This window comes from Neofelis nebulosa, chromosome 11 (assembly GCF_028018385.1).
Source record: "Neofelis nebulosa isolate mNeoNeb1 chromosome 11, mNeoNeb1.pri, whole genome shotgun sequence".
Lineage (NCBI taxonomy): Eukaryota > Metazoa > Chordata > Mammalia > Carnivora > Felidae > Neofelis > Neofelis nebulosa.
Window position 1 is genome coordinate 78,565,462 of NC_080792.1, and position 20,624 is coordinate 78,586,085.

At 45.4% G+C, this 20,624-nt stretch overlaps 1 protein-coding gene across 1 annotated transcript; it reads left to right on the top strand.

Moving 5' to 3' along the window:
• The first annotated feature begins 5,156 nt into the window (after nucleotides 1–5,156).
• Nucleotides 5,157–20,276, top strand: LOC131489197 (2'-5'-oligoadenylate synthase-like protein 2). Its single transcript, XM_058691072.1, has 6 exons — nucleotides 5,157–5,544; nucleotides 11,506–11,794; nucleotides 13,025–13,200; nucleotides 17,245–17,486; nucleotides 17,966–18,107; nucleotides 19,611–20,276. Exons 1-6 carry the CDS (start codon nucleotides 5,347–5,349, stop codon nucleotides 20,124–20,126), a joined length of 1,563 nt encoding a protein of 520 aa, XP_058547055.1. The 5' UTR covers nucleotides 5,157–5,346; the 3' UTR covers nucleotides 20,127–20,276.
• The last annotated feature ends 348 nt before the right edge of the window (nucleotides 20,277–20,624 follow it).

Genomic DNA, 20,624 nt, shown 5'->3' on the forward strand with positions numbered 1-20,624 from the left:
GATAGATATGTTAACTAACCCTACTATGGATGCATTAGCTAACCTTACTATGGTAATCATTTCACAATAAATAGGTATATCAAATCATCGCTTCATGCACCTTAAACTTAGGCACTGTTATATGTCAGTCATACTTTAATAAAGCCAGAAGGAGGAGGAGGAGGAGGAGAAGAAGAAGAGAAAGAAGGAAGAGGAGAAGGAGAAGGAGGGGGAGGAGTAGGAGGGAGAAGAGAAGGAGGAGAAGAAGGAGGAGGAGGCAAAGGAGAGGAAGAAGAGGAAGGAAAAGGAGGAGAAGAAAGACCTAAAGACAATCCCAAAGAAAATATACAGATGGCAAATAAGCTTATGAAAAGAGGCTCAACATCGTATCCTGGTGGGAATTAAAAATTGTACACTTTGTTGGCTTTTTTTTTTTAAGCGTAAGTTTATTTATTTTGAGAGAGAATCACACATGGGAGGGGTGGAGAGAGAGGGTAAGAGAGAATCCCAAGCAGGCTCCACACCGTCAGCACAGAGCCCAACACGGGGCTTGAACTCACAAACCGTGAGATCATAACCTGAGCCAAAGCCAAGACTCAGACGCTTCACTGACTGAGCCACGAGGGGCCCCAGAGATTTTTAAGGCAGAGACACTTTCCTGTGTAATAGCGTTAATGGTGGATATGTGTCAAGCTGCATTCCTCAAAACCCATAGATAAACCCTAATGTAAACTACATACTTTAGGTAATAATAATGTATCAATACTGATTCATCAATTATAACAAATGCACCACACGAATGGGAGATATTAATTAGAGGTGTAACTGGGGCAGGGGGGGAGGGGTTGAGAAAGAGAAGATAAATGGGAACTCTGTTTATTTAACAATTTTTCCATAGGCTTATACTGCTCTTAAAAACAGTCTATGGGGGCACCTGGGTGGCTCAGTCAGTTAAGTGTCCGACTTCAGCTCAGGTCACGATCTCGGGGTTTGTGGGTTCGAGCCCCACATCGGGCTCTGTGCCGACAGCTCGGAGCCTGGAGCCTGCTTTGGGTTCTGTGTCTCCCTCTCTCTCTGCCCCTGTGCCCCTCAACCCTGTCTATCTCTCTCTCAAAAATAAATAAACATTTAAAAAATGTTTTTAAGTCTATTAATTTAAAAAATGCAAGGATGAGAAAAAGATATACCATGAAAACAAGAAAAAAAATGAACATAGGAAAAAAATAAGGAATACTCAGGTGCTCAGAGGGAAGCAAGAAAGCAGGGGAAAAAAGAATGAAAAGCAAGAAAGCATGTGCCCTGAACACCCAGTTTACACCCGTTATCAGGTATACACAGAGGCGGTTCCAGTACTGACCGACTCCACACCAGCAGGGCTGGCCTCCATTTGGCGTGGTAAATCCTACCAAACTAAAAATGTTCCCTGGCCATCTGTCCTACTGAGAAGGCTGTGCACCAGTCACCGCTGGTCATCAAGGGGAGAGAACCTGCGAGGATGTTCCGCCCTTGGACAAATGCTTCAAACGCTTGGTTTTACGTCTGAGCAATTTTTTGGCAACAGCTGGACTCGGGTGCCAGAAAGGCAGAGGGGAATGACTCCGCGTTACTTCAGCCCAGGCCACAAAGACGTGTATAATAATCCGAGACGTGCACTGACCTCAAGATCTTTCCGATTAACTTCAATCACCCTTCATTCAGCAAACAACCCAACAGGCGCTCGAGACCAAGCGGTGAGCAAGGGAACCCGGTCCGCCTTGCAAGCGAACTTCTCTCTCACATCCTGCCTTCTATGGAAGGCGCCTCCCAGACAGGAAGCTCGAGTTCAGGTCCAGCTCCTTGTAGCAGCAGACAGTAGTGATGGATGGAGGATGCACGAAGACAAGGATGACGTCTGCCTGCAGGGATGAGGAAGGAGGCTCCCAAAGGACAACTGGGACTCAGCAGATGGAAGGAATGCGGGGTGTGCAGTAATGAGCTCATCACGAGAAGATCCGAAGGCTGGGATGTTTGGGGAAGTGGCAGCAACGATGAAAACATAGGTAGGAGAGTAATGAGAGACGAGGCAGGCTGAAATCGGAGACACCTTGATCCACAACCCCACGAAGAAGCCTGAACTTTAACCACAGACGAGGAGGTAGGAAGCCACCGGAGGATTTCTGCAGGGGACTGACCTGTTCCTGATGAACTTTTTTTTTTTTAAGACTTCATTTCCAACTAAGCTCTACACCCAACGTGGGTCTCAAACTCACAACCCTGAGATCAAGAGTCCTGTGCTCTACTGACTGAGCCAGCCAGGCACCCCCAATGAACTTTTTCTGATCTAGAACTAATCTAAACCTTTCCCTGATCCTTTCACAGTTGACTTTTAATTTACAGAACCAAAATATTGATGAGGATGTGACTTAAAGTCTATATAATTTCTAACTAGTAAGACTCCATTATGCATAAATTGGACATTAGCAAAATTTAATACTCTTGCGATTTAAAGGACATGATTTAAAAAGTGAAAAAAACAAGCCACAATATAGAGAAAAATTTGAAAATCATGAATCTGATAAGAAACCTGTATCTAGAATAAAGAACTACTATGATTCAATTATAAAAAGACTTCAATTTTTTTAAAATCGCAATCCAAGCTAGTAAAGGATTATGGTAACAAAGTGACCTGTAAAGAAAAAAGGAATTTAACGTTCAGACCCAGGATGATACAACATGGAATATAAAAGAATGGATAAGTGGATTTAGGAGGAGAAAGAAGGAAGTGGCAGGAACCCTATACTAGAAAAGGCATCTTTGTAAAAGAAAAAAAAAAGACAAGTGAACTGAACAATCTCCTCAAAGAAGATACAGAAATAGACATCAAGCATATGAAAAGATGTCCAACATCGTTAGCCATCAGAAAAAGACAAATCAGAACCACAGTGAGGTATCACCTCACAACCACCAGAGGGTGACTTATCATCGAAAGAACAGATGAGCGTCAAGTGTTGGAGAGAAAGGCGAACAATCACAGCCCACAGCGATCTATCGTCCAGGAAATGGTGCAGCCGCTTTGGAAAACAGTCTGGCAGGTGGGCGGTCAAATAGTGAAACAGTGTTACGGTGTGACCCAGTATACACTCAAGAGAAATGAAAATGCATATCCAAAACGTGCTCACCTTCAGCAGGGCGTCTAACCAGAGCCACCCGCCTCCCGGAGGGATGCTGACCCACTCCTCCCGCGCTCCCTCTGGTCTCGAGGAGGGATGCAGGTGTTGCGAGAGGAAGGCTGTTCCTTGGCAGGAACCCTGAACCCTTTCCACAAAGAGTGTCACTAGCTTCGTTTAAAAGGATTAAAGAGGGGTGGCCCAGTTGGTTAAGCCTGTGACTTCAGGTCAGGTCATGATCCCGCGGTTTGTGAGTTCGAGCCCCGCATCGGGCTCTGTGCCAACAGCTCCGAGCCTGGAGCCTGCTTCGGATTCTGTGTTTCCTTCTCTCTCTGCCCCTCTCCCACTCATGCTCTGTCTCGAAAGAAAGAAAGAAAGAAAGAAAGAAAGAAAGAAGGAAGGAAGGAAAGAAGGAAGGAAGGAAGGAAGGAAGGAAGGAAGGAAGAAAGAAAGAAAAAGGTATTAAAGAAGCTGCGGGGAGCCTGAGTGGCTCAGTAGGTTGAGCACCCAACTCTTGTATGATCTCACAGTTGTGAGTTCAAGACCCACGTCTGGCTCTGTGCTGACAGCATGGAGCCTACTTGGGATTCTCTCTCTGCCTCTCCCCACCTCCTCCTCAAAATAAATAAATAAATAAATAAACTTTAAAGAAATAAAAGTATTAAAGAAGCTGAAGTGCTTAGACACTGGGGGACGCACTAAAACTGTTGGCTATTGTAATGTTTCTTATCCCTAATTAATTAAACATTGGCATTGATGGCCAGGGGTTCTAAGCGGCTTAGGGGAAAAGTAGGGGTAAATAAAAGTGCTTTGAGATTGAACTGGGCACCAAGCTGGCTTACTCTTATGGATCCAATGATTACTAACATTAATGTATTGCTTATATACGCCAGGCACTATGCTGAGTGCTTTATATGCATTAATCACCTGAAATTCTCTCCACTCAGTGAATTCTTCCTTTACAAGTAGTAAGTAAGAAGAAAATAATAGTGGACTCGAACCCCTTAGAGTAATCTGAGTTGGCAGATTGAATAATAGAAGAGGACAAAGTTCAGGGAATATTAAAATTAACCCCACATTTGTAAATCTTGATTCTCATTGCACTGCACTGCCTCTTGCTGGAAAACTAGGAGGCTGGAAAAGTAGTAAATGGTTGATCCTGCTACAGATGGGATGCCTTATTTTTTTTAATTAAAATGTGTAAGAATGGAAAAATACTTATCGTGGACAAGAGGGAATAAGAATGGCAAAAAAAAAAAAGAAAGAAAGAAAGAAAGAAAGAAAGAAAGAAAGAAAGAAAGAAAGAAAGAGAGAAGAAAGAAAAAAGATCCACAGTACCGTGGACACATCAGACCCTGTGTTGCTAACTCTGGGCTTGGCACTTTGCATGCTTTTCTCCCTCCCACAAAATCTGGAGTGGCCCGTGCAGCCAGAAGTCAGCTTCTCCTGGTCCCTCACCACACCTTAGCATCCGTATTTCCAAAACCCAGTCTCCTCCTCCTAGCCATGGCTTCCCCAGACGTGCCCCATACCTACGATCTCAATGAATGGCCAAATCTTATCCTTGCCGTTAACAAAAAAAGAGAAGAAAAATCCTCCTGGCATTTTGTTGGCATTTTGTGGAAGGAGTTTGGATGAGGGCGGCTTTGACTTCATAACACCGACCCCGGCAAGTTTTTGCACACCCTGGGGATAAGGGAGACGTTGGCCTGGATGTGAGGAACAAAACGGCAAATGAAGGGTGTGTTTACCTTGGCTCTTAGAAAAGAAAGAGCTCAGTTCATCCTGGGCCTGGCCCTGAGTAGGGAAAGGATTAACAGAGGCAGGGAGAGAGAAAGGACCCTCAAGAAGGCGCCAGCTCCGGGGGGGGGGGGGGGGGGGGGGGGGGGGGGGGGGGGGGCAGGGAAGGCCAGCGCACTGGGAAACGCTCAAACTGAGAGTCAGTGAGTGATCTCCAGAGGGCGCTCGGCCCCACACTCAGCCCTTTTTTTCCTGATCACGTAAAAACAGAAAGAAAATTACAGCTGAGCAAATTCACTTTCGGTTTCCAAACCCAGTGAGCGAGGCCCGGGAAAGAACCGCCTCTGGGCCTGAGGCCGCCCGAGGAGGAATGGAATGTGTTCCCCCCGTCCTTTAGCCTTCCGGAGAAAGGCTAGACCCCTTACAGGGCAAGGCAGAAGCCCAGAGAATTCACCCCAAGGGGCAGCCTGGTCCTGTAGAGATGGAGCTCTTCCAGAACCTGTATGAGACCCCCGCAGACATGCTGTCCGCCTTTGTGGAGCGGAGCCTTCAGCCCGAGGGGGACTGGAAGGAGGAAGTGAAGGATGCCTGGCAGAGGATCGAACGTTTCTTCAGGGATCGATGCTTCCATGATGAGCTGGTTCTAGACCAGGAAGTCAGGGTGTTAAAGGTGGTGAAGGTGAGCCAGGGGGAACTTGAGTGGGGGACTTGAATCCCAAGCCCTGCGCTTGGAAACCATGTAACCTTGCGGGAGAGGTCATTTCATCTCTGGAAGCCTCATTACCCCCACCCCCCACCCCGTCTTTAACCTAGATTTGTTACAAGGAATAAATGAGTTAAAGCGTGGGTGTAGCAGGGTTCTCGCAGAGAGAGTCGTGACACCCAGGCTTTTCTTTACAGGAAGCAACTTTATTCGTGCTGGCACTGATCACTTGGGTTCCTACGGGAAGAAGTGAGCCCCCAATGCCATGTGGCGTAGTTTTTCATATATTTTTTACTTTTTGTCTCCCATATATGGTAACACACAAATATGTAGTCTGGTTGAGTGGTTTCATGTTACAAGGTTGTGAGGGATGTTGTCATATATGCCTATAGCCAGGTTACCTTGAGGTGTTTTTTCCCCCTTAGGGAGGGGACCCTACCGTGTGGACAAGTGCTTTTAAACAGTAAATCATCCTATAAATCTGAAGGATGGTAAGGGATGATGATGATTATTTGAGATCAAGCTGGTTGCCAGGGTGGCAGGAAAAATATGGCTAAGCTTGCTGTCTCTCTCAAAATAAATAAATATTTAAAAAAAAATCTACCTAGCAATTAGGAGTACTTAATGGATTAAACGGACTGACCATGTAATTCAACACTCACTTATATCATGGTTTTTCCTGGAAAGTACTAAATTGTAATACAACTTTTAACATATCACCCTAAGTCAAAAGTGCCTTGACCATCAATCAGGCTAGATGTTGCTAATTTCGCTAGATGAAAGATATCTATGAACCTAAAAAATAATAAAGTAGCCAATTACCTTACCAGCAAAATAAGTTTATTCAGGAAAAACAAAGAATGGCAACTCAACACAGGCCCACTTTGGCAAACCATAATAAGCAAGTCCCACCGCAAAGTAGAGGAGGACTTACCGGAAGGAAGAGGAAGGTGGGAGGGATTGTTCTGAAGGAAAAGCTGGTCAGAGTTCTGAAGGAAAAGCTGGTCAGGAAAAGCTGGTCACTTTCTCATTGGCTGAGTTGCAGGGGTAGTCGGTTCCTTGCAGAAAATGCAACGTGCATCTTTTGGGGGGGGCGGGGCACTGCAATTGATGTGTCTGTTTACAATTCTGTTGGGGTCTGTAATTGACAATTCCTGCAATTGATATTGAGTGGTACCGCTCCTCCTGCTGGCCTCCCCCTCTGGCCTCAGACCCCATTTTGTGAGGTTTCCCTTAATTTTCATATATCTAAAATTTACTTAAGTAAATCAGGCTTTGCCTTGGGGGTGGTATGGCTGCCAAAGGAAGGACCCGCGGCTTTAAGGAATTTTTTTTTTTTTTTAAGAATCTTTAAATAAAGGGTGGAAACCAAAGAGTCAGGGGTGTCACCAGCATAGCAGGAGCTTCCAAAATGGAAATCAAGAATTACAAACTCTCTACTTAAAAAGATACAAACTTTGCACCGCTGGGCTCTGACTGTTCCACATAGCTGAACTTCCTGGAGGGACTGTAATGTATGCTTTCGGGACCGAAAAAAAAAAAAAAAAAAAAAAAGAACCAGAAATGGGACAATATTCTCTGAAGGGTGGGTTTGAAAGTGTTCAAGTATTTTAACATATGTCGCAAAAAGAGCTCTTTCATGAATTTGAAAGTGCTGTGTTTCCATTGGAGATGCACGTTGCATTTTCTACATGTCATTTATGTTACTGCGAATACCCCTGCCCTGAAGTTCCCATTCTCACTTTTAGGGGTATGTGTCAAGTGGAGACTATTTGACGACGAAGAAGAAAACAATCACTTTCCCTTTCCCTCTTGTTCTCTCAGTGATCTTTATTTCCAGAAGTTTCAATACTCCTGGAATAACTATGTCCCAAGTATTTTGAGCTGTATCAGAAATGCCTAGAAGGAATGTTTATGGAGTTAAACGCCCTGTTTGGATAAACACTGGTAAACCAGCAACTGCAAAAAGGACACACGCTGGTAATGAATGTTTCTGTTTCTATGTGAGGAGGAAGGAAGAGGTTACATTGCACTAATTCAACACTTCCTTCTCTCTGCCTTTCTGGACCTTGGTAAGCACTAGATTTTCTAAGTTGCATCTAGTTTTCCTGATTCCGTCTATCTATATGGTGGTGAGAGTACTGTGACTTTCTTGAGTTACATGTACCGATACCATTGGATTTCCTACCATGAGTGACCTAGAGAGTCTTCTGGGACCAGCAGTAACTTTTGCAAAGATATCCCCTGCAGTGCTTGATCACGGCCATCCTTTGACATCTATATTCTTCCTTGTACTATTCTATTTTCTCAGGTCAAGGAACCCGATGCCAAAATCAAGGCTACACGGGAACCTGAGATCAAAATTAGCTCATAACTTTTTTAATTTTTTTTTCACATTTATTTATTATTGAACAGACAGAGCTTGAACAGGGGAGGGGCAGAGAAAGGGAGACACAGAATCTGAAGCAGGCTCCAGGCTCTGAACTGTCAGCACAGAGCCCAATGCGGGGCTCGAACCTGTAAACCTCAAGATCATGACCTGAGCTGAAGTCGGCCACTTAACCAGCTGAGCCACCCAGGCGCCCCAGCCTCATGTGATTTAAAAAAAAAAAAATTTTTTTTTTGTAGATTTATTTATTTTTGGTAGAGAGAGACAGAGCACAAGTGGGGGAGGGGCAGAGAGAGAAGGAGGCATGGAATCCGAAGCAGCCTCCAGGCCCGGAGCTGTCAACACAGAGCCGGACAAGGGGCTCGAACTCACCAACCGCGAGATCATGACCTGAGCCTAAGTCAGATGCTTAACCGACTGAGCCACCCAGGTGCCCCTCATGATTTTTTTTAACGTTTATTTTTGAGAGAAGGAGAGAGAGAGCGCGAGCAGAAGGGCAGAGAGTGAGAGAGGGAGACACAGAATCTGAAGCAGGCTCCAAGCCGTCAGCACAGAGCCTGATGTGGGGCTCGAACCCACGAACCGCGAGATCATGACCTGAGCTGAGGTCGGACGCTTAACCGACTGAGCCACCCAGGCACCCCATATCTTTTCTTTTTTTTTTTTTAAATTTTTTTTTTTTTAACGTTTATTTATTTTTGAGACAGAGAGAGGCAGAGCATGAACGGGGGAGGGGCAGAGAGAGAGGGAGACACAGAACCGGAAGCAGGCTCCAGGCTCTGGGCCATCAGCCCAGAGCCCGACGCGGGGCTCGAACTCACTGACCGCGAGATCGTGACCTGAGCTGAAGTCGGACGCTTAACCGACTGAGCCACCCAGGCGCCCTTTAAAAATTATACAAGTAATTTCTGGCACCAACCTAGATGAAGTAAGGCTCTTACAAACTCTCACACAAATTATAGCTAAAACTCTGGACAGACATCAAAAAACAAGTGTTTAAGAACTCTGAAAAGTAAACAACATTAGGCAGATTCGGGACCGAAGTCAAAACTCAAATAACAACCTGTAACAAAGGTGGTTATAGTGGAGCAAACTAGCAGTACATGGAACAACAGAGATGGATGTCAAAAGCACTGTGCTCAGTGAAAACAAAAAAAGCCGGCTTCTAAAAAGTCCCATACAGTACAATTGCCTTTGTGTCCTTCTTGAAATGACAGCATTATGGAAATGGAAAACAAATTAGTGGTTTCTAGGGTTTAGAGATGGGGGGGGGGGGGGCAGGTGGTTAGGTCTCTAAAAGAGCAGAAGGAGGAAATACAATGAGATAGTTCTGTATCCTGATTTCAGTGGTGATTGTAGGAATCTACACATGCGTAAAATGTCTTAGAACCATATGCCTTGCATCGATGTTGATTTCCTGGCTATATTTAGATAAGGTGTGATCGTTGGGAGGAAACTGCAGACCTGTCTAAACTATTTTCCTGCATACCTGTAGTTATTTCAAAATAAAAATCAATTTATTGTGCGGGGGAGAAGGGCCAGCCCCCTTCCCTGCCTACTGAAGGAGACCCCCAGATCCCCCTTCCTCAGAGCACATGTTCATTTCAGCGCTGTTTACCCGGCCAAGGAGCAGAGACAGCCCCTCAGACGTAGCAACAACCCCTGGAATTTGGGAGTCTTTATTTTTCTTTTAATGTTTATGTATTTATTTTTGAGAGAGCGATAGAGAGTGAGTAGAGGAGGAGCAGAGAGGCCACAGAATCCCAAGCAGGCTCCACGCGGTCAGGACAGAGCTCGACGTGTGGCTCAAACCCACAAACCGTGAGATCATGACCTGAGCCGAAACCAAGAGTCAGACGCTAAACCGACTGAGCCACCCAAGCTCCCCGAAAACTGAGTCTTTAAAAATAACATTCCCCAGGACAGGGGAACAAATAAATAAGCTTTATTTAAATATATATATATATTTATACATAAGTGTGTGTGTGTATATATATACATACATAAGTATATATATATATTTATACATAAGTGTATACATATATATATGTGTGTGTATATATATATATATATATATACTTAACAATATATATAACATTCCATAGGACAGTGGCTGCCTTTCCACACTTTGGCGGAAGAGAACACATTTTCTCCTTCTCTTGTTGAGGTTTCTTTTGACCAAATATTAAGAACATGTAGTTTTCTAGTTCATTCCCTGCAACTGCATCGGCACTAAGTAGGGGGAAAGGACAAGGCCAGAGGAAGATCATTTGCAGGTGAACTAAGGGCAGGCAGGACTTTCCGTCCTCAGTGCCCCTCCAGCAGGGGGACCCCATCCTCACTTTGTACCGGGATTTTGATGCTTGTCCATGACATCCGAATTCCTTTTCCCTACTTCTTTCTTTTCCAGGAAAGATTTATTTTTAAAAAAATTTTTTAATGTTTATTTAATTTTGAGAGAGACAGACTGACAAACAGAGCGTGAGTGGGGGAGAGGCAGAGAGAGAGGTGGGGGGAGACGCAGAATCTGAAGCGGGCTTCAGGCTCTGAGCTGTCAGTACAGAGTCTGACGTGGGGCTCGAACTGACAAACGGCGACATCATGAGGCGCCCCCAGAAGGAGAGATTTGTGATGCATCTTTCAAGGCTACCGCTGTGCCTTGTTCTATGAACACATATGTTACCTACACACTGGAATTTCCAGCATCCCTGCATACCCACACATCCGCACACACAAAGTCCAAAAATTGTATTTGTGCATACGCACACAAAACATATGTACAAAATACATACGTACAAGTATGGTTGTCTAGGCCAGAGCTGTCCAATAGAACTTTCCCAGTGATGGAAATGTTCTACACATGTGCCCCCCAATGTAATCATCACTCTCTGTGGGCAGCTGTTGAGCACTTGAAGTGAGGCTGGTGTGACTATGAAACTGAATTTATAAATTTCATTTCATTTAAATTTAAGTAGCCACAGGGGCACCCGGGTGGCTCAGTTGGTTGAGCGTCTGACTTCGGCTCAGGTCATGATCTCACAGTTGGTGGGTTTGAGCCCCACATCATCGGGCTCTGTGCTGACAGCTCAGAGCCTGGAGCCTGCTTCGGATCCTGTGTCTCCCTCTCTCTCTCTCTCTGCCCCTCCCCCACTCATACTCTGTCTCTCAAAAATAAACATACATTAAATTTAAGCAGCCACATGTGGCTCTTGGCTACCATGTTGGACGGCACGCAGTTAGGCATCGAACATCTCTGGAATGAGCTAGAAGAAGCTGGTAACTGTGGGGGCCTCTGCAGAAGGAGCTTAGGGCCTGAGGTACAGGAGGGTTTTACGTTTCATTTATATTCTTTGAACTGTTTATCATGTACTTAATTTTTCTAAATGAATGAAAAGACGTGGTCGGCAAAGGCCACCATGTACGGAGGAAACCAGGAGCTCCTTTTGGTACCTGTGTAGACAGCCTAACATGAGGCCCCTGGCTTCACCCCAGCCTCAAAGCTTCAGTCCCCAGGGGAGGTGAAGCTCCAACATTACTGTCCTCCCCAGGGTGGATCCTCCGGGAAGGGAACGACACTGAACTACAGCTCCGACGTGGACTTGGTCTTGTTCCTGAGCTGCTTCCCCAGCTTCCAAGACCAGGCAGAACACCGTGCATCTGTCATCAGTTTCATCGAGAAGAGACTGACTCAGTATGGCAGGAGCCTGGCCTACAGCATCACCATGGTCCCGCAGAGAGAGACGAACAGGGTCCCCCGCTCCCTGTCCTTCCACGTCCAGGCCAGGAAGAACAGTGAAGCCATTGGAGTGGATGTGCTCCCAGCCTATGACGCTCTGAGTAAAGACAACAATGGGGCGGGGCCAGAGAAACTAGGCAGGGGCCCTCCACCAACCTGGCCTTGGGGGAGGTTTGGGAAAGTGGAAGCCAGAGCGGGGAGAGTGGAGTTTGCCTTTTTTTCCCTGAAGGGCTGGGACTGGAGCTATATCTTGAAGATTAATTCCTTCCATAAACTCATGTGTTTCCACGTCCCGCTGCCGGGGAGCTAGGGAACTTCTGGATTCCCACCCAACCCAGGGAGGAGACTCTTCTCTGACCTTCTGGGAAACACCAGGGCAAGTAGGCACTTCAGGGTCTTTGGAGTTAGATTGGAATCTTTTTTTTCATGTTTCTTTATTTCTGACAGAGAGAACATGAGCAGGGGAGGGGCAGAGAGAGAGGGGGGGACAGAAGATCCCAAGAGGGCTCTGCAATGATAGTAGCAAGCCCGACACGGGGTTCGAACTCACGAACCATGAGATCATGACCTGAGCCAAAGCCGGTCTCTCAACCAACCGAGCCACCCAGGCGCCCCTAGGTCGGAATCATTCTTAAAGACAGGGCTCTTGGGGCATCTGGGTGGCTCAGTGGGTTAAGCGGCCAACTCTTGATTTTGGCTCAGGTCATGATCTCACGGTTTGTGAGATCGAGCCCCAAGTCAGACTGTGTGCTGACAGTGTGGAGCGTGCTTGGGATTCTCTCTCTACCTCTCTCTCTGCCCACACACTCGCAAGTGTGTGCTCTCCCTCTCTCGAAATAAATAAATAAACTTAAAAAAACAAACAAACCAGGGCTCTTAATGTCTTCAAATTTTGGCACTAAGACTTACTAACTATACGACCTTGAGCAAGCTATCTAACACCTCCAAGACTCAATATACCAACCTGCCAAATGGCATAATGTCAGGTTGAACCATAGGAAATCGGCAACATTTGACCACGCTTGAGCCTCAAAAAGGGCACTCCCTATGGTTCCACTTAATTTTACCTGCTGCATGGAGCTGTTCTAAGGATTCTGTGAGCTTCACCCAGTGTCTGACTCATGCTAAGTCTTTGGTCAATGGGAGCTCTTTAAAATCTATATGACTTTTGAGGGGGCCACCAAACCCTCTAAGCTTCCGTTGGAAAATGGGAAACATAATGCTGTTCGTGCAGGAGACAATTCGTGTCCACTGGATACCTCGTGGTTTTATTTCCCATCTTCCTCTCCTCAAAGAGTGGATTTTCTCACACAGGTTCTTTTGTCTCCCAGGAAATTTTTGCCCGGACTCGAAACCATCTCCGGAAATCTATGAAGATTTGATAACCAGTGGCGGCCACCCTGGGGAGTTCTCGCCAAGCTTCACAGAGTTGCAGAGGCACTTTGTGAAAAGTCGCCCTGTCAAGCTGAAGAACCTTCTGCGACTGATGAAACATTGGTACCTGCAGGTGTGAGGCTGGGCTGCCGGGCTGGGAGGTGCAGGGACAACAAGGAGAGCAGGTACACGCTAACATTTTTTTTTTTTTTAAGAGAAAAAGATGGAAACAAGCCATCTCAGAATAGAGCTAAATAGGGACACCTGGGTGACTCAGTCGATTAAGCGTCCGACTTCGGCTCAGGTCACCATCTTGTAGTTCGTGAGTTCGAGCCCCACATTGGGCTCTGTACCCGCAGCTCAGAGCCTGGAGCCTGCTTCGAATTCTGCGTCTCCCTCTCTCTCTGCCCCTCCCCGCCTCTGTCTCGCAATAAACAAATAAATACTTTTAAAAAATTAAAAAAAAAGAATAGAGCTAAATAGTGTAGGGAGGTGATGTAATTGGAAACTGAATTGTAGGGAGTTGGACAGCATTTTGCATTATTGTGGCTGTTCTTTGGTGTTGCTCTATTCTGTTAACTTTTTTTTTTTTTTTTTTTACATCCGAGTTAGTTAGCATATAATGCAACAATGATCCTTAATGCCCCTTACCCATTTAGCCCATCCCCCCTCCCACAATCCCTCCCATAACTCTCTGTTTGTTCTCCATATTTAAGAGTCTCTTCTGTTTTGTCCCCTTCACTGTTTTTATATTATTTTTGTTTCCCTTCCCTTATGTTCATCCGTTTTGTCTCTTAAAGTCCTCCTATGAGTGAAGTCATATGATTTTAGTCTTTCTCTGACCAATTTCACTTAGCATAATACCCTCCAGTTCCATCCACGTAGTTGCAAATGGCAAGATTTCATTCTTTTTGCCGACTAATACCCCATTGTACATATATACCACATCTTCTTTATCCATTCATCCATCGATGGACATTTGGGCTCTTTCCATACTTTGGCTATTGTTGATAGTGCTGCTATAAACATTGGGGTGCATATGTCCCTTCGAAACAGCACACCTATATCCCTTGGATAGGTACCTAGTAGTGCAATTGCTGGGTCGTAGAGTAGTTCTATTTTTCGTTTTTTGAAGAACCTCCATACTGTTTTCCAGAGTGGCTGCACCAGTTTGCATTCCCACCAACAATGCAAAAGAGATCCTCTTTCTCTGCATCCCCGCCAACATCTGTTGTTGCCAGAGTTGGTAATGTTAGCCGTTCTGACAGGTGTGAGGTGGTGTCTCATTGTGGTTTTGATTTGTGTTTGCCTGATGAGTGACGTTGAGCATCTTTTCACGTGTCTGTTGGCCATCTGGATGTCTTCTTTGGAGAAGTATCTATTCATGTCTTTTGCCCATTTCTTCACTGGATTATTTGTTTTTTGGGTTTTGAGTTTGATAAGTTCTTTATAGATTTTGGATACTAACCCTTTATCTGATATGTCGTTTGCGATTATCTTCTCCCATTCCGTCAGTTGCCTTTTAGTTTTGCTGATTGTTGCCTTCTCTGTGCAGATATTCTCTTAACTTCTAATGCACCGTGCCTTGGTCACAGCCTCTTGGTTTCTAAAGGACAATTAAATGGTTCCTGACATGCACAAATGTGATTTTCCACAGGCTTCAGACCTCAGGCATTTCATACAACAGTAAGAAGAAAGCTACCACGTATCAACCTTTTTTTTTTTTAATTTTTTTAACGTTTATTCATTTTTTGAGAGAGAGAGACAGAGTGTGCGCAGGGGAGGGGCAGAGAGAGAGGGAGACACAGAATCCGAAGCAGGCTCCAGGCTCTGAGCTGTCAGCACAGAGTCCGACGCGGGGCTCAAACCCACAAACTGTGAGATCATGACCTGAGCCAAAGTCAGACGCTTCACCGACTGAGCCGCGCCCCGCTATGTATCAACCATTAATTGTCTGCCGTGGTCTATGCTGAGTGCTCTGCATATTTTTTTTCTCAGTCTTTCCAACAGCACTGTAATGTATGTATTTTTCATTAGCCCCATTTCGGGGATGAAAAAGCCAAGGCTCAAGGGCTAAAGTTGGGCTGAGATTTGAACACAAAGGTGCCTGCCTGTGTGCTCTTAATCAACAATGCCACCTGGCTTTTTACAATAATAATTTATTTCATGGGGCTCCTGGGTGGCTCAGTCGGTTAAGTGTCCAACTCTTGATCTCTGCTCAGGTCATGATCTCATGGTTCATGGGTTTGAGCCTCGCATCAGGCTCTGCACTGGCAGTGTAGGGGGTGCTTAGGATTCTCTCTCCCTCTCTCTCTGCTCTTCCCCCGCTCTCTCACTCTCTCTCTCTTTCAAAATAAATTTAAAACATTTAAAATAATAATAATAATTTTTTTCATAATCATAATTTTCATAATAACAATTATTTTTTCTGATTATTTGTATGTTACATTGGGCTCATGAAAAATTCAAGTGATGAAAAAAAAAGCATAAGAGAGAAGGCAAAATTTACACGAAATGCGGGATGCTTGGGTGGCTCAGATGGTTGAGTGTCCGACTTCGGCTCAGGTCATGGTCTCACAGTTCCTGGGTTCGAGCCCCACATCAGGCTCCGTGCTGTCAGCTCAAAGCCTTGAGCCTGCTTCAGATTCTGTGTGTTTCTCTTTGCCCCTCCCCCACTCATGCTCTGTCTCTCTCTCTCTCAAAAATATATAAACATTAAAAAAAATCTGTTAAATTTACATGAGATGTGTGAGATGATACTAATAACATTTTTGGAGACTATGCCTTACGCCCCTCTTTGTATCTGTGTTCACACAGCTCATGCCTGGAGCTTACTTAAGTGGAATCCTATCACGTGTACTCTTTCTATGGTACACTCTTTACAAAAACGCATTTGCTTACGGACCTTTGGAGTTGAACTTTGGGGACTTAACCTGTTCATGTATTTTGCATCTTCTCCCACTGGGACATTTTCTTATCAATTGAAAGACCTTTTTGTAAATATTTACCATTATTTCTCATGTGTTGCAAATATTTTTACCAATCGACCGCTCCTCTGTGGACCTTAGTTATCGTATCTTTGGCAATACAATTATTTCTAATTTTTACACTACACAAACAGGGCTGACTTTTCTGGGTTGTCGTTTTTCTACCTTGCCGGCAGTGTGTAGGTGGTCTTTTAATTTTCTTCTCATATGTCTCATATATATTTTTTACTCCATTTGCAATCTATTTTGGTATTTGGTGTGACAGTGGGATCATCTTTATTTTCTTCCAAATTGGCTGACAAGTTGCGCCAGCATCATTTGTTGGATTATGCGTTTTTTTCCCATTGTTCATCACCCTTACCGGTTGTTAAATTTCTCTATCCACTGGGCACTCTGTTCTGTTACACTTGGCTACGGTTTATACTGACACCAAAAACACACCATTTGGGGGACAACTGCTTTCTAAGTCATATCTGAGAAAACAAATACCAACCTCTCTGTTTTTCTTTTTCATAATTTTCTTGGGTCTCCTAAGCATTTATTCCTGTATTTGAATCTTAAGATCATTTTTCTCCCACTAAAAAACACCAGTGGGATGCTAATTGTAATTACAATAAATTTCTAAATTAATTTTTGAGGAACTGAAAATTTCCCATGATTACACCTTCTCCATCTTTCAGTTTGTTCCGATTTTGTTGTATGTTTTCAGTGTGTTGATGTGTTTTTGTTTTTATTTGGCTCCCATATACACTATATTATATGGCCTCCCCCATTCCGACTCACTGGCCCAGAAGGTCCGTGAGAGGCTTCGGTTTCCTCTTTCGTTGAAATTTTGATGGCCCCAGGACATAATCCATCTAGAGCCCAAGCTGCTGGGCTCATTTCAGGTTTCATGGATGTGCTACATAATCCAGATATAAAATGGAGTTGACAAAATAGTTATTTCATTTCTTTATTTTTATGCAAGCTCTATACCCAACATGGGGCTTGAACTCACAACCCTAATATCAAGAGTCAGTGCTCCACTGGCTGACCCAGCCAGGCACCCCTGAAGTTGACAGAATGTTACTGGGACCTGGAAACAGAACTGGAAACTCCCAGTTGCCAGGGTAGCAATCTCATATCCATTCTCTCTGTCTCTCTCCCTCCTTCCCTCTCTCTTTCCCTCTCCCCACCCCTCAACCCTGCAGTACTTGAAACCTAAATATCGAAACAAAGCATTGCCCGCAAAGTACGCGCTGGAGCTACTGACCATCTACGCCTGGGAAATAGGTACAGATGAAAGTGAGAACTTCAACCTGGATGAAGGGTTTAGAGCCGTGATGGAACTCCTCATAGATTATGAAGACATCTGCGTCTATTGGACCAAGTACTATGATTTCCAAAATGAGACTGTGAGAATCTACATCAAACAACAGTTGAAGGAATGCAGGTGAGTATTACTTTCAGCTGCAAGGAATAGAAAGCCCAACTCATGCGAGTTTCAAAATAAGGGGAACTTACTGGCTTTTGTAACTGAGAAGTCCAAAGATGAATGAAGCTTCACGTGTGATGTGATCCAGATGTTCACTATGTCCTCAGGGTCCCATTCTGTGAAATCTGCCCTTCCCGGGGAGGTTTACCTTGGAATTCAGGCTCATCTCTTCATGACTTCCATCTTTTCTAGTCTTCTCATCTGAACTCCTTCCTTCCACTGCAAGAGGGAGTACACCTTTGTCCTAGGATTCTAAGCAAAATCCCCGAGGCTCACTCTGATTGGGTTACAATTTGTAACCTAATCCAATCATGAACCGAGAACTTGAGCTTGCAGGAAGGCTTCCCTTCACACAAGCATGTACGATCCCATAGACTTGAGTGACAGAGGCCAGGATCCTAAGTGTGATGGAGATCCACTCCCTTTCTCTCTCCCAGGCCAGTGATCCTGGACCCAGCTGACCCTACCAACAACCTGGGAAAGGAAAAGAGATGGGACCTGGTGGCCAGAGAGGCTGCTCACTGCCTGAGGCAGGCCTGCTGTAGGAATGAAGACCCCAGCCAGGGCTGGCATGTACAGGTACAGTCCCTGTCCCCAACCCCCAGTCATGATTCAATGATGACCGCATGTCAACTCCCCAAGAATCCCCTCAAGGGGCACCTGGGTGGCTCAGGTCATGCATGATCTTGCGGTTCATGAGTTTGAGCCCCTCTGAGCTGTCAGCACAGAGCCTGGAGCCTGCTTCTGATTCTGTGTCTCCTTCTCTGTCTGCCCCTCCCCTGCTTGTACTCTGTCTCTGTCTCTGTCTCTCTCTCTCTCTCTCTCTCTCTCTCTCAAAAACAAATAAGCATTTAAAAGAAGGAGAGAGAGAGAGGGATCAGGGCACCTGGGTGGCTTAGTCGGTTAAGCGTCCAACTCTTGGTTTCAGCTCAAGTCACGATGTCACCATTCATGAGTTCAAGCCCCACATCGGGCTCCGTGCTGACAGTGCAGAGCCTGCTAAGGATTCTCTCTCTCCCTCTCTCTGTCCCTCCCCCACTCACTGTCTCTATCTCTCTCCAAATAAGTTAATACGTTTAAAACTTTTTTTAACATTAATAAAAAAGAAAAAAATGTAAAAAAAAAAAAAAAGAAAGAGAAAGAGACTTAATAGACACAACCAAAACAGTCAGTGAGGAACATAGGATTTGACCACAGACAAGGATACCAGTGGTGAAGCCCCTGGGCACAGCTTTTCCTGCACCATCATAGCAGTCTTGGGTCTGAACACTACATAGGAATCCAGGCTTCAAAGACCCGGACTGTTAGCTCATCTGAGAGCTAATCTCCCCAACCTGCCACTCCCAGAGAAATCTTGTTGCCCCTCCCACATGTCACATCTCGCGGGAAAATTCTGAGGCTGGCCTCAAAGGCAGATCTGCGTAACCATCTAACATAAACTCCAAACCAGGATATTTTTGAGCATGAGATGGGGTGAGGCTAATTATGCCAGGACAAGGCACATACACCTGGACTGCCCTAGACCAACAGGGACATCGGTCACCCTGGATTAACAGCTGTGTCATGCATGATGCAGTGAATGAAAGTTTTTATGACCACTACCCACCCTGCTGAAAGATTCTTTAGGCTGCTCCCAGACTTTTGCCATAACAGTGAATATCCTTGAACATATGGCCCAGTGCCTGACATCTGTTAGGTTATTTAACCTAGAACAACCCTATGATGCACCTGTGGGGTAGGCGCAAATGTTATCCCCGTGTGACAGGTGGGGACTCTCAATAATGCCACACAGGAAGAGTGGCTCTTTGGAGAACGGTTGCCACTTGTTACTCTGATCAGGGTGAGTCACAGGACAGAGGGTGACCCAGTGGTCCTGTAAGCCGAGGGCGACCGAATGTTCTGTTTTGCCTGGGACAGTCCTGGTTTATACCCGTTGGCTGCGATAATCATCGATAGCCCCCTTTTCTACTCCAAGTGTCTTGGTAGGCGCTACATCATATCATCGGTAGACAAGAAGAGGAGGATTTGGAGGCAACAGCCACGACCGTCACATATCCTTGTCTGCTCCTCCTTCCCTTCCAGCCAGCAAGAGAGGTCCAGGTGATGGTGAAAAAGACAGGAGAGGAGGCCTGGATATTGTCGGTGGACCCCTACAGTCCCATCTGGAAGATGAAAACGGAGATCAAGAGGACGTTTGGCCTCAGAGGGCAACAGCGTCTCTCCTTCCAGGAGCCGGGAGGGGAACGGCAGCTGCTCAGTAGCCAGCGGACGTTAGCCCATTACGGGATCTTCTCTAAGGTTAGCATCCGGGTGCTGGAGACCTTCCCTCCTGAGATCCAGGTCTTCGTGAAGAACTCTAGTGGCCAGAGCAAGCCTTATGCCATCCACCCTGACGACTCTATCTATGCCTTGAAAGAGAAGATTGAGGAGGCTGAAGGACCTTACGTGGAGGATCAGATACTAAAGTTCCAGAATCGGAAACTGAGGAATCACTGCAGCCTCTCAGACCTGCACATCAAAGACTGTGACACCATCATGCTCATTAGGAGAAGCCACAGGCCCCTAGGAGTGCCCACGGTCGGGTTGTACATGATTTAGACTTCTATGGCCCTCTTCCCCCACCCACCCCCTTCTACCCAGGCCACTGTGATTTTCTGAAGCATAAATATGAATAGACCCTTCCCCTGCATGAAGTCCTCCAATGGCCCTATTACCTATATAATAAAGTTCAAGTTCTTTTGCTTGGCATTCAAGGTCCTTGACAATTTAGCCCTTGCTTACCTCTTAATCTCGCCTCAACACTCTCAAAACACACCAGATGTGCCCAAACCCTTGCATCTCCAGAGCACTGAATGCCGGATCATACCTCCATGACTGTGAATCAACTATTCCTTTCCCCATGCTTTCGTCTTTCAACACGCACATCTCTAAGTCAGTCTCCGAGTATGGACCCCAGACCAGCAGAATTGGCATATCCCCTGGGAACATCTTAGAAATGAGATTTCTCAACAACTATGTTGGAATCACCCGAGCCAGTGCTTGGTGGTGGGACTCAGCTATCTGTGTCTTAACCAGCCTTCCAAGTCATCTTCTGCC